The following is a 15,332-nucleotide window of genomic DNA, read 5'->3' on the forward strand; positions in this document are numbered from 1 at the left end:
TTCTAAGATAGTAGAAGAGTCTCCACAACCTAGAAGGTAAAATTACTATATAACCTTCAACCTACTAACTATTAAGGTAAGAAAATAACCTAAGATGCTTTTATAAAAGCCATGTTTAGATACCTCAAATTATAATTGAACTAAGATAATTAGATATTAATTAGAAATTCAATTTTAATTATAATTTCACTCTATAGTCATATTACGTTACAACAACATAACTTATTCTATTTTTATTTACTTACTTCAATAGTATAATAAATTATACATTGAATATTTATGTACATTATTTTCACATAGTAGCCAAATCACAATACAACAACATTGTTGAGAGGGTTTGCACCTATATTGTAGAAAAAGTAAGCACATTGTTTAATATTATTCAAAAAAAACAATGCAATCATAAAATAAAGAGAATTGTTGTTAAAAAAGATAATATATAAAAAAATTAGTTTTTCTAGCTATAATACAAACTATGCACTTTGAATCATGTGCAACATCTAATAAAGGTACTATTTTCTCCTAAAATTCCTCACTTTATTTTACAATAGATATATGTTTGAAATCTAAAAGTTATAAAGTCTTTGTTTTAACAGATTTAAGAGCCTTAGCCTCTTTTATAAAGAAAGACTTTGTTAAATGATAAGAAATACCTTTAGTCAAGAAAGCTAAATCCATACATATAAAAGTCATAAATTATTATTTTTTTTCTTCTAGAAATGTTATCGATAAGACTGTCCTTTAGATGTAGCAATTAAAGATCATAATAGTATTTAATGTGATAAGTTCTTCCTTCAATCTTATTATTTTAAGAATATCATTATTAAAAAAATATAATCTTTAAATAGATTAGATTACTTTTAATTTTAATTTTTTAAATATTTTAATCTAAAATTCTATTAGTCAAATAATAATACATAAGTCTAATATATCCAAATTTTTATTAATAAGTAGAAGAACTTTCATGCATGCAACAAAAGAAGGATCATCTATTATTATATATGTTACATCCATTTTTGATAGTAGAAAGATATCAAGTAATATTTTTAGTAAGTATTAGAATTTTTAGGACATTTTTGAAAAAAAAAAAAAAAATCTGAATATTCTTTCAAAGCATTGATCTTATGATTCTTCAATTGATTTTCAAGAAATATTTCAATCTTAATTCAGATCAATCTCCAACTTATTATAAAAAAAAGTTGACTACACTAAAAAAATATATTTATAAGAATTTATCCAAAAACTTCATACATTATTCAAAATCACTAACAAGAGCTTTTATCTTATTTGTAAAAAAAAAAAGATGGATTTTTATGGATAAGCATAGATTATTGAGGACTTAATTAGATGACCATTAAAAATAAATATTCTTTATTTCTGATTTCAAGATTTTTTAAATTAATTTAATCAAGCAAAGGTCTATATAAAAATAGATCTATGATGAGCATACTATCTAATTTGTATCAAAGAAAGAGATCAATGGAAGAATATTTTTTAAATTAGGTGTAGATATTTCAAATATAATATCATACTTTTTAGACTCACAAATGCATTAGCCACTTTTCAAAATTTTATAAATGATGTACTTTTTAGTTCTTTGATGATTTTTTTGTTTGTTATTTAAACAATATTTTGATATATTCTAAAAATGTAAAAAAAAATATGAACTTTATATTTGTTATATTACTATTATGGATTGCTAAAAGATATTATATCAAATAGAAGGACATAATTTGTATTAAAAATTTAGAAGATCTTTTAATAGATATTAAATATAGATATAAAATTATCTTCAATCTTTGACCCTTAAATTAATAAAAAATCGAAATAGCTAAATCAAGTTTTGGAGTAATATTTGTAATATACCATCAACTATCATTAAGATAATTAGATCATTTGGCAGAGATATATGCAAAAATAAAGGTTCAATTAAAGGATGCTTAAGAATATAAAAAAATAAAAATAGATGTCTATTAGAAGAAACAACTATAATTTAATATAAATAATAAGATATAATTACTTTGTTGCAATATCAAGACTATTTTTTTTTTTGTGACAAATTGGATTATCCTACACTTTAACCATTTTCTATTTGTGAATGATTCAATCCAATTGCTTATTAATTATACTTATAAGAGTCAATGAAGATCTTTTTAGTATTCTATATATCTCTTTTTGAGCCAAAGAAGACAATTGTTGTATCAAAAAGATGATAAGTGCCATGTCTTATTGTAAAAGTGGACAATAATGAAGTGTTTGAAGTTGAAGAGGTCTTAGACTCAAGGTAGTACCATAATACATTAGAATATCTTGTTCATTGGAGTAGATATGATATTAATAAATGCATATGACAGCCAGCCAAGAATCTTGTAAATAAAACAAAGAAGATTGATACTTTTTATTTACATTTATAAATGGTTTGATTGAAAGAAGTTATAAAGGCCTCCATAATGATCAAATAATATATATTATACATAAAAGTAAACAAGAAGTTGATCAAAAGAATTTCAATAAAAAAAACTAATAAAAATTTAATTAAACCACATAAATAAAAAATCAACACCAAAAGATATGAACTAGAGCTCTAAAAGATGTATTATCAAGATTAAGGATCTCTTCAACCTTGACTCTAATATATATATATATATTAGGTATTAGGAAGCTTTTCAAGAAATTTTTATATTTTTTCAAGGGAAAGAGATCCTACAAAGCTTCTCTAATAACTTCTTTAATCTTCATAAAATTTTCTAAAATTTATTGAAATATATTAAAATATTTTTAGAATTAACTATTCTAAAAAAAACCATCATTGCCTTACATTAAAATATATAATCATATAAAATATGTGGTGAAAAAGGTCTTTTATTCTCAATAAAGAAGAAACAAGTTTGAATATTTGATTCATTGACATAGCTACAATATGAATGAAATTATATGAGAACCAATAGAAAATGAAATTAATGTATTACAAAAAATATAAGAGTTTTATCACCATTATTTTCAAAAAATCTAAACCTATTTTAGGATGATTTTTCTATGAAGTTACTATTAAGTTATTGTATATACAAAAAAGCATATATTGCTCATAAAAATATTAGAATTTAATTAATTCTAAATAAACCTCTAAGATAGAAACATGAAAGTTTAAATATATATTTATGGATGTGAGTAGTTCCAACTAATAACTCATTGGATTGATTTGCTTTTGAATACAAAATGGCCCTAGTCTTTAGTAATTCAACTTATTTTAAGGCCAATTGGTCTTGATATTTTGTCAAAGAAGCAATATTTTATCTCAAACTTAAAAAGTATGGAATTCATTTCTAAATTCATCTAAAGATGTTTTGTAAGAATCTTAAGCTATCCATAAATGGAGCTTCAAAGTTGTTTGGAGTTGTCACAATTGTTTTACAAGATCTTCAGGTCTTGAATTTTTATTCTTTGATATACTTAATAAATCAAATTTTTGATGCTAATCATAATTGGCATAAAATGGTGTTTTTTAAATTAAAGAATAAAGAGTATTATTATAAGTAAACTCTACTAAAAATAAATATGAAGTCTAATCATCTTATTGATAGTTGATAGTACATTACAAATACTACTCTAAAACTTGATTGATTTATTTTATTTAATTATCAATTTGAGGGAAGTTTGATATCCACCTTCAATATTTTGAAAATAATTTTCAAAAAGTTGATATAAATTGAGGTCCTTGATTAAAAATGATGTCATCAAGTAAGCCATGATATTGATATATATTATTAAGAAAGAGCCTTATCATTTCTTTCACAAAAATTATCTTTTTGCATAGAATAAAATGTGTCATCTTTATAAATAAATCCATAATAATATACATAGCATCAAATATATTTGATGGTAGTAAATAAGTGATAAAATCTATTGATACTAAAGACCATCATTGCTTCAAAATTAGCAGCAGCTATAGAATTCTATAAAGATGATGATGAGAATTTTTGGATTTTAAACAAATATCACATGAAAGAACAAAGTCCTTCATGGTCTTTCACATTTGAGGCCACCAAAAATCTAGAGAAATTAGCTCCAATATTTTTTTAAAGCTAAAATGTCCTATAGTTGAAAAATCAAGATGAGATTAAAGAACACAAATTTGTATCCATCCTTCTAGAATTTATAAATAATCTTCATAGTACAAAAGTTCTTCTACAAATTTGAACTTCTCATTGTCAAGGCATTGTTTCATATTATGAATTAATGAATTCTTAATAGATGCTGCACAAATTTGTTTAAAAAAAATTTGAATCAAAAAATATAATTATAAAAATAATAAAAGATAAAATTATTTTGACTTCAAGAAAGTAGTATATTTTTTATCAAATATTCCTTCTCTAATATTTGGACCAAGATATGATTTCTTTGATAAAATATTTAATAGTCTTTGTTGCTTCTTTGGTTAATATGTAATAACAAAATCAAAATAAGATAATGATATATTTTAATAAGCTTGGTGACAATTCAAAATCTGAGCTGATATGAAATATTTTAAATTTTTGTGATCTATATATATAGTTATAAGATGTATAGCATCTTCTAGTAAGTGATGTCATTTTTGGAAAAGAGTCTATGATTATAAAAAGCTTTTTATTGTGAATCTCATATTTGATCTTTGTAGCTGAAATTTTTTTAGAATAGAATGTAATTAGATGGAGCTTTCTATGCTTTTTTATTTACAATAGTACAATTGCTAATTTAAAATTGAAACCATTAGTCTCAAAATAGAAGGCCTTTGTGAAATCTAAATGCATTAAAATTAGAGTTGTAATAAAAGCTACCTTTAAATCTTAAAAAATCCTTTATATTTGAGGTTCTTATTTCAATTTGTCTTTAAATGTCAATCTAGTAAAAAGAGTAGCAACTTGAAAGTAATTCTTGATAAATGTTTAATAGAAATTAGCAAATCCAAAGAAACATTATATATTTCATATTATCTATGGACTTGCCTACTCTGTTAAAATTTGAACCTTCTTTGTGTCCATCAACATGCCTTCATTAGATATAATATATCCAAGAAATTCCACTTTTAATTAATGGAATACATATTTTTTTAATTTGGCATATAATTCCGTATCTCATAACTTTTGCAATACTAATCTCACATGTTTTTTATATTTTTCAGAAGTCTTGGAGTAGATTAAGATATTATTAAGATAGTAGTCAATAAATATTTCCAAGAATTCTTAAAAAATATCATCATCAAGTATTAGAATATATTTGAAGAATTTTTCAATCAAAAAGATATAATATTATATACAAAATATTTGTACTTTGTCCAAAATATTGTCTTCTATTCATCTCTTTCTTTAATTTGCACCAAATTATACATTCCACAAAGATCTATTTTGGTATAAATCTTGGCTTAATCAAGTTACTCTAAAAGTCCTAATATCAATAATAATAGATAATAATTCTTTATGGTTATTTTATTGAGGCCGCTATAATCAACACATATTTGTAAAGATCCATCTTTTTTCTTCATGAAAAGTATAAATGCACATGATGGAGATTTGAAATGTTGAATAAAATTTTTTACAAGATTTTTATTGATGTAATCCTTCAATATCAAATATTCATTCTATAATAGATTGTAGATTGGATTAAATATTAATTGAGCCTTTTTTTGAAGATTGATGGTATAAATATATAGTCAATGCTAAGATAATAAATTAGCATTCTTCTTTCCAAAGATATCTTAAAATTCCTTATATTACTTTGAAATAGCTACTAGCAAGTTTGCTTCTTCACAAATTGGAATTGCATAAATTATAAATGGCATTTCTACCTCATTTGTCTTTATAAAAGTCCTTGCTTCAAGAAATAAAGACTTTGTTGTTAATGACTTTTTGATAGGTTTTGCTTAAAGGAGTTTTATAGGAAATTCAATCTTATGAAACTTCTAACTTATAGATAGATTAAATCTTTTCAACTACAAAAGTCCTAAAATAATAGGATTGAATAGAATTCTAATAATATTAAATATTATTTTATTACTATGGCCTTCAAATGATATTTTTAATAGTATAGTTTAATGAAGAATATTATTTGAAGATAAAGGTCGACCATCTATTACTTCTATATATATGAGTTTTGACTTTTGTATCAAAAGAATTTTATGAAGTTTAAAAAAAAATTATCTAAAAATTAAGTAGATGCTCTTGAATCTAATAAAGCATATATTTGAAGTTTTGTTGCACTTTATTTGCTTGCACTTTATAGCTTGGTTGATAGCTTTGTTGAATATTTGAAGATCAAATAATAATAATAATAGGTCTTTTATATCATTTTTTAGCCTCTAATAGAATTGGCTTATAAAATTTTATTCATTCCAATTGATATCACAAGCCAATTGCCTAAAATCAGATGCATAATTAATGCAAAACATGACCCTTAATGTAATAATCAAATCTTTATTATTACCTATTGAATCTTATCATATTCTCCAAATACCTTTACAAATGCTTTTAAAAAAGTTTTAAAATTGCTCATGATTGGAGATCTTTTTTCAAATAAAGAAAAAAATCAAGATATGGCTTGTCTTGTGAATAAGGTTCCAACTAAATCAATTCATGATTCCTTTGTTGCATAGCACTCAAATTGTAGAAAATTTATCAATCAAATTTGGTTAATAAACCCTCAAAACTTAGGAGTATATGTCATCCAACTTTTCTAGAAGAGTAATTTGAGGCTCTTTATATTATTAAATAAGTGAGTTTTCTTATTGAAGTATAAAAGCCATAGCCTCCTTAGATATAAAAGCTTAAGAAAGTAATTGTATTATGAACAGAACTGCTTCAAGTATTACATTACCATGAAATCTTACAAAAAATTCATAAATTTCAATAGCTTTATAACATAAAGCATTTGATATATTCATAATAACATTTAACTTAGACTCGAGAAACTAAACCATAGTAACATCTTTACCTCCAACCAACTTAAAAGAAAATAAGAAAGTTTCTAAACAATATCAGTTTAGAAGAAAGTAATTTGTAACTTCTAAAGCACTTACATGCCTTTAAAAAGAAGAATAATCTATTCTCTATTGAAAAGGATCAAGCTCTAGTATTGATAAGAGAATAGTCTCAACAAACGGTCATGGATATATTATACAAAAGACCAAAAAAAAAATTAAACAAAAGAATTTTAATAAGAAAGCTAGCAAGAACTTGATCAAATTACATGAATACAAAATCAATACAAAAAGAAGTGAATTAGAACTCCAAGAAAAATGTTGTCAAGACTAACTATCTTCTTAGCTTCAATTCCAATATATATTAGGTATTGAGAAGCTTCTTGAGAAGTTTCCATCTTGCTTAAAGTTGAAGTAATCCTAAGAAGCTTTTCAAAAAACTTTCTTAATTTTCCTAGAACTTTTTAAAATCTACTAAAATATTTTAAGAATCTTTTAGAACCTTCTAAAATATTCTAAAAAAAAATTTATAATCTTCTATTGGAATATTTTTAAAATCTTTTAGAGCCTTTTATTAGAATATTTTAAGAATCTTTTGGAACCATCTATGAATCAATAGAATATTTTTAAAATATTTTCAAAATCTTCTTATTGGATATGTATAATAATATGTAATAAATACAATTTCTTGTATCTTGGACTTCTTCAATATGTGATCATTGCTCTTCATGAAGTTTGTTTTTAAAAGAAGGGATAACATCACAAACATATCTATAGTTACTTAGATAATATGAATAGATAGAAATAATTTTAAGTAGGTTAATTTCATAATAACTTATGGAAAACTTTCGTAAAAGCTTCATAGACATGGTTTCACTTTTATACATGTCTATAGATAATTGGTAGATTAGATACTTGGCCAATAAGTTAGCCACATGTCACACATATTGATAGCTTATAGTACAAGTTAAATATATAGTACACAAATAAGAAACTTACCTTGCAAGTTAAAACATGTGTCTTACAAATTGAACATGTTATCATATCGCGTGATGTACTATCTGAGAATACATTAAATATCTAACTGTAGAAATTTTAGCTTAAATTTTAATATATATATATATATATATATCTTGTCTTAGCTTCCAAAACTCCTTTAATTTGCATAAAATTCAAAATATAGCAAACTCCCTTCGAAACATATTTTTTCCGTGAAGGATTTTCTCTTCCCAAATTTTAGAAATTCATAACTCTTGATCTAACCATTCAATTTATCTCAAATTTATAGGATAGGTAGAATTTACCTTTAAATTGTACTACAAAAAAACCAAGTGCAAATTCACTCCCGATCTTCTAGAATCTAAGAAACCCTAGTAGATACTCTAAACCCTAATGTACAAGCACCTGAGCTTTATTTTCTTAATATCTCAAGAACCCAATACTCAAATGCCATTAAACTTATATACAAAGTTTACTAACATGAATATAAACATCCTCTAAAATTTTGAGCCAAAACCTTGCCAAATTATTCAAGATATAGCTCAAGACACAACCACTAGTAAATTGGGTCACTTACTACCCTTAGATTGCATGCACTGACTTCAAAATTCAATATCTCTTTCATTATAACTTGGAATCTAACAAGCAGTATGTGAAAAGTGTAACTGCAAAAGTGTTCTCTCCAGTCACAGTCGTCAATCCTCAATTGACCTCTGTACGCGTGCATTATATCAAAAAGAGTGACAATAGCTCCCAAATCAACACCTTATCTTTCAGCGCCTATATCTCCTTCATAGAAAATCCAAATCATACAAAATTTGCACTAAAACCATAGCCAAAAACCTAAACTTGCTGAACCTAGCCTTCAAGGCTCAAATCCCTCCGAAAAACTAACTCTTATCTCTAATATGGCCTTGGGCAGCTTCCTAGAAGTCCATAGGACATGATTTTTAGCCAATAAGAATAGAGATTTATATCATCTATATTCATCCATATTGGTGCCCTAATTACTCCTTTTGCTACCAAAACCCTTCTTCAATCCTTTTTCTTGTAAGATTTATATAATTTATGCTCTAAACACCAAATAAAAGAATCAAAACAAAACTTCAAGGATCACCAATGTCTAATAAAGAAGATTCTAAATATTTAAAATTACTACCAAGAAAATCAATTTCAAAAAGCCACTATCAAAAGAAAATAAAGTTATACAAATTTTGATAGTAATCCTTTTAAATAACATCTTTTTAAAGTAATAATTTAACCACATTCTACAACCAACTAAAATCCAATAATATGGCTCTCACCATGTTGTTAAGTAAATTGTACATTAAATACATAATCACATTATTTTCACATGGTAGCCAAACTACAACACGATAGCATGTTAGAGGTTCTAAAGAATGTTGCTATGTAGCTCTTATGTAGATAGTATATATAGAAGTAAGAGTAAAGCCCTCTTCTTTCTTGTCAATTTTTTTCTTATTTTTATTCTAATTTCAAGAGTCTCTAGTTTTCTAGCCTTTAGCAATAGCCATTTGAGTTTCTTATTAAATATATTCACTTTCTTATTTCTAGTTTTTCATCTTTTTTTGATTCATTTCTTATTTATTTATATATTTTCTTTGAATTCCTGGCCTTGACAACACCCTTTTGAATCAACAAAAAACCTAGCTCAAAGTCTTGATTCAATTCATAGTAGGATTATGCAAAGCACAAGGTCTGCATAATATAGAGATTCTAGCCATAGCTTACTACATGCCAAATTTGGTCATCTATAGATACTAGTATGTGGTTCTTACAAGTGCAAAGACTTTCATTCAAGATCAAGGTACCTTTGTAATAAGCCTCATGGCTTTACTATCCATAGTCGAGGCCAAGGCTATGGTTTATAACATGGCAGTCTTGTTAGCTAAGCTCATTGATGATATTGCATCTATTGTTACCCAACGCAATCGCAACAAGGATGCCAATAATGCCAATAACAAAGATATTTCAAAAGTATTGTCCTATGATATGTATACACTATAGACATCTCTACTTTATATTTCTATCCATCAGCACAAGCTGCCATTAGAATCAACTAAGTGGTACTCTCAATCCATTGAGGATATTGAAAATGACCGCCAAACCATATGTGTGCCTACCATGAAGAGATGACCTTCAAGGATGTTGTTGACAAGTGCTCCAATTTGCAAACAAAAATTTTACATTGAATAGGCTCATTGTAATAGCTAATTTTCACAACTTTAAAAAAGTTTTTCTTAATACGAGCATAGTCAAATTCAACTTCTCCATCACTAGTGGGAGATAGGTGGAAGATACAAAAGTATGAAGAATGCTTCATAGACTTCTTGCTTGAAAGTATCTTTCATTCTAAACAATTCAATAGAATTTGTCAAATTTAAAAAAGATGGATGTTTTTGAATAGCTTTATAGATGAATTTCACAAAAGTTCGTGTTAGAAGGCGTAATTGTACAATTAAATTCAAATGGCGATGCACAATTTTTGGCTTTTCATTCAGATTAAAACTTGGGTACAATTTCGGGAGCCGGAACAATACATAAAAATTTCCCCTCTTTCACACACCAATCTTTCGAACTTCAGGTTGGAGGAAACGTGCAAACTAAGGAATCCTCATGACCACCGATTTTGATAGTAGTTTTAAAGTCTTTAGAGGGAATGCAAACTATTTCGCATATCTCTTCGAGGTAATACTGGAAGCACACAAACATCGAGGAAATAGATCTCGACGAACAATTTTAATATCCGGTGCAAGCTGCTACCAGAACGGAAACCACAACTGCTCTTATAGTCACATTCATGTGCTAACGTCGCCTGATGGAGGACAAGGAAAGAACCAGAAAAGATGTCCCCACGGCACCAGGACCTCTCCCCAGCACCAACTTCTTCGGAAATGCCGTTGTGTTCAGATTTCGCAGGTATCAATGCCATATTCAACGTGCCGAACATCAGAGAAAATTAATTTCAAAAGCCGTTCTAATGAACGGATACCTTCTTTGACGCCCACCAACTAACCAAGCAAAAGGTGTCCACTCCATGTACTCGTAACAATGTCCCTGCCTTCGAGAATATGTTGTATCTGTATATCTCGTGAGCCATACAATTGGACCTCTGAAGAAATCACTGATGAAGCTCACATGCCTGAGCCGCAACCACCCACGACCCAATGCTTGCTTATTAAAAGATGTACATACGGGAAATTCAATTCTTTTCAGCACTATGTGCTCAAGTTGAAGGGCGTATGATAACGTGCACAACTGTAAAACCTGAAAAATTAGAAATATACCTTAAACAGCTTCAAGTCCACCCAGATGAACTGCAGTTGTGCTGGAATCGAACTAGCGTGCTGCCATATCATAAGATTGTGCACGTCCTGAGAAGCGCGTCACAAGACTGAGGGGCATCACACGCTGCTGTAGAGTTGGTGGAGGGCCTGAGACAATTCATTTACTCGTGCCAAAATACGATCGTGATGTGGACCCTGTAACCTAGAACCGTATTTCTGTAAAAACTTATCAGGGTGCCACCGCAGAATCTCCTTCCTCAGCAACTGCTTGTGCTCTGAAGGACTGGCGTTGTGCAGGATCACCCTGGATAATTCTGCATCCTTGCCCTTCTCCACCGGAAAAGGTACATCAGAGTAGCTAAGACAAAGATTACGAGAATCCGAAAACTTCTTCCACGCGATCTCATAGAGCTTACATCGGTCATCGCTTTTCTTCTGTAAAACCCGCTCCCTCCATGCTCTGTCCTTGGCAATTTCCTCCTCTAGGATCCGTTTGGCTTCTCGATTCCTTTCCTCCTGCTCTCGTTTCCGTTTATCGTTCAACTCTTTCAACAATCCGCCCTCAAGCGGGTCTTTTTGTTTCGTCTTCCTGCTTGTCCGCAGAAACGCGTATTCATCCTCATCATCATTGTACAGGAATTCAGACCAATTTTCTCTGTACCAATCCTTCTTAGGCTGAGGTTCACCCCAACTATGGCCCCACCAACTTTCATTATCGCTTAATTCCTCTTCTAAGCGAGTCCCCCAGTCTTGCGGTTCTATGTAGGTCTTCTTGGGTTTCAAATCCTCTTCCTTCTCCTTCCGCAATCTCTCAAGTCTAGCCTCCACTGCAATCAATGGAGTCACCCCCTCATAATTGGCACTGAGCATGTCCCCTCCTGCATCTCTCAACTTTGCAATGCAATCCGTGAAACCATAGCGTGCTGCGATATGCAATGGAGTATTCCCCTTGGCATCCTGAGCAGTGATGTCCGCACCTCCTGAGATCAAGAAATCTACCAAGTCCGAAGAACCAGCATAGCAAGCATGATGCAGTGGAGTTAACCCCTCCGCATCCGCGCAATTGATGTCAATATGAATTAATGCCTCCCTCAACACATCACTTTGATTAGATTTCCGACTGCAGTGCGAACGCCTCTTGCCCTTTTGCCTTCTCCCATCCAGTTCCTCAACGGAGTCGTAGGAGTGACTGAAATGTCCGCTTCTAGAAGGCTCATCATCTGTATCAGACCCCAACTCGGAAACGATATCCGACAAGCCCTCGTCATTGCGCTTCTTCTTGTTGCGGCGACGGTTCCCATCGGCGTCCGCATCGTCCACAGAGGACTTGCGGTCCTGTTTCCTGCGCTTGTGGACAAAGTACTTGCCGTTCTTTCGCAGCACCCGCAGAAGGCGCGAGAGGTGGCCGGTGGCAGCAGCTTGAAGCAGCTTGCGCTCGACCTTAATGGGATCGTAGCGAGAGTTGCGCATAGTGATAGACAATACAATTGCGAAACCCTAGGGAGGAAATCCGGTGGAGGGCGCAAGGGATGATGGTAGGATGATGGTAGAGATAACAATGAAAGAAGAAACAACCCTGCACACCCTAAACTGACAACAGAAAGCTGGGAGAGAACGGGAGCCGCGAAGGCAAGAGCATGGGCGGGGCGGGGCAGAGCCGCAAAGCCACAATGCCACAACGAGAGCCACCGACCAAGGTGGTAGCCAGGGAGGGAAGCACACAGACAGGAGGACGAAGACGAGGATGTTGATGATGGATGGATGAGTGAACCCATTCATCCACATCCGGCGAGGGTGTCCAGCCTCGCCCTTTCCACATTGCCCTCTCCTACACTGGTTGGTGACTTTTGCTTTCTTAAGCCCTGGTCCCTCCGCGTTTCTCCTTGCCTTTTACTTTTGTTCAAGAGGACCTCCACAACAATACACACGCAAGCCTTCTCCCTGAGAGGGAGACGTAGTGAGCACATCATGGCAGCTCCAGCAGGTGTGGAGATAAGGAATGGGCTCAGCACACATACTGTGTTGGCCAATGAGATCATAGCAGCGCTTGACTTGTAAGGCTAGCGGGAATGCTTCATTCACACTATTTTTATATAAAGACTGCCTGACACAACGGCTTTGGCACGTATTGGGATGTGTAAATGTTTGATGGGTCTACATACTCTGCCTCATCTCGCAGCCGCCTCACGCCATCACCGAGTAATAATGTACTACAAAGTCCTGTTCACCCTTGGTGAGAGCTTGTCTTGTCGAATATTGATAGCTTGTGCATTGTCAGTCACACCTAATTGGCTGAGGAAACAATCATTACTGGCCAATTATTTGGTGGAGGCGCCAAGTAATCGCATGAGAAAATCCTGAGTCAACGTATTTGGAAGTTCCTCCAAAAGTTTACAAGGCTTTGACAAACGATTAGCGTACGAGATCCAACTCAATATGGAAGATATCAATTGAGGGGGCTACTTCATGCCACTAAGAAATCCCGCACAACCTTCACCTACGTCTGGCAGCAGAGACCCACATCAGCAGCTCTTGGAGACACCCCACGGAGGAGAATCCTCATCGACTTTAAAACACAGGTAGAGCATTAGCACGCATTAAAACAAGAGCTCAACACTCCCTCTCAATCAGCTAGACTTGATCTAAGATTCACTCTCGGAGTGCTTCAGAGGCAAATTAAATTACGAGCTATCAATTTCATCACCATCGGCCTTTGCTTGGGTCACTCTAGTACCCCCATTCGCCTTGGATATTAGTATCCTCAAGGAGGTTTACATATTCTTGAGGTTTCCATATTCCACCAGCTTGGCAACAAGAGTCAATCTTTTCACTAAAACACAATCTTTTTGTTGCACTCCAATAGAATTATTAGAACACACATCCAATTAGACTACCATAGAAAGTGACTTGATAAGATAAAAACCTCATTCATCATATCTTTAATTTCTTCTAAGGTTGAAAAACTTGTCGTATTAAGAGTAGTGGCAAGCATGGTGAATTCACACATTCAAACTTTTTCTAGCATTGAAGGATTCGTAACCATTATCCTTCCAACAAAGTTCAAAATGGTCTATTTGTAACTTAGAGAATCATTATGTCTCTTGTTGTAAAAGTACTTTCACTTACAACTCTATAGGATTCATTGTCAACACTCTAAAAGCAATTGGTGGTAATGATGCCACAACAAGTAGTCAAATTCTTACACAAAGATAAGGTATTATACACAATTTGCCTTAACATGGAAGTAGTCAACAACATGCTTCCTTGAAGACCATCTTCCATTCGCACCTCTACATTGTTAATTACCTTACCTATAATAACACATATTGAGTCTTGTACTGATCTTAGCAAATTATTTATATTTTTCTTAAGAAAGTTCTTCATTAGTAATGACTACCTTACCTTTGTCCATAACTTCACCACCATTGCACATGCATATGATATCCCAAATACTTATTGTGTTTCACAATATTGCACTTCTTTGTTGGAAGATGCATAAGACTTGTTCAAATTCTTATCTCAACTATTCAACTCCATCTACTTAGACACAAGTACAATACTTGCACAAAATGTCATTCATTCCTGTAAACCAACATAATTTGACATGAGACTACTTCAACAATACCTAAAATTATCATGATAAAAATTTATATTTATATTTCTTCTAATTTACTAACTACTTCAAATTGGCTACTAGTAACAAGAGCAAATTCATGCATTAGATAGTGTTGCAATACTTTACATGATCATTTTTTCCAAACTTGATGTGAGAAGATAGAATCAACACATTTTTATGAGATAAAGCTATGTTATGACAATAAAATGTATGCCTTTCATACTTAGGATTTGTGATCTTTCAATAAGAAAAATTTCATCAATCCTTAGTTATCAATTTCATTGTTTCTACCAACACAAATACATATAATTATTACAATCATTGCTTTAACATCAACTTACACATGATCACAAGAGCCTAGAAAAAATCCTCACTTTAAAAGATCTTTTTAAGTAGTTATCTATATTATAAATTGACTTTTGCTAAAAGAAGCTTGACATTACTATAACCAAAGACACTT

General features: G+C 31.1%; 1 protein-coding gene across 1 annotated transcript; it reads right to left on the reverse strand.

Moving 5' to 3' along the window:
- Positions 1-10,427: 10,427 nt before the first annotated feature.
- On the reverse strand, positions 10,428-13,074 carry LOC112295447 (uncharacterized). The gene is made up of 2 exons (XM_024547055.3): positions 11,257-13,074; positions 10,428-11,111 (listed from the first exon to the last, which is right to left on the reverse strand). Exon 1 carries the CDS (start codon positions 12,724-12,726, stop codon positions 11,374-11,376), a length of 1,353 nt encoding a protein of 450 aa, XP_024402823.1. The 5' UTR covers positions 12,727-13,074; the 3' UTR covers positions 10,428-11,111; positions 11,257-11,373.
- Positions 13,075-15,332: the final 2,258 nt, after the last annotated feature.

The sequence above is a fragment of the Physcomitrium patens genome, chromosome 18 (assembly GCF_059467195.1).
Source record: "Physcomitrium patens ecotype Gransden chromosome 18, ASM5946719v1, whole genome shotgun sequence".
Lineage (NCBI taxonomy): Eukaryota > Viridiplantae > Streptophyta > Bryopsida > Funariales > Funariaceae > Physcomitrium > Physcomitrium patens.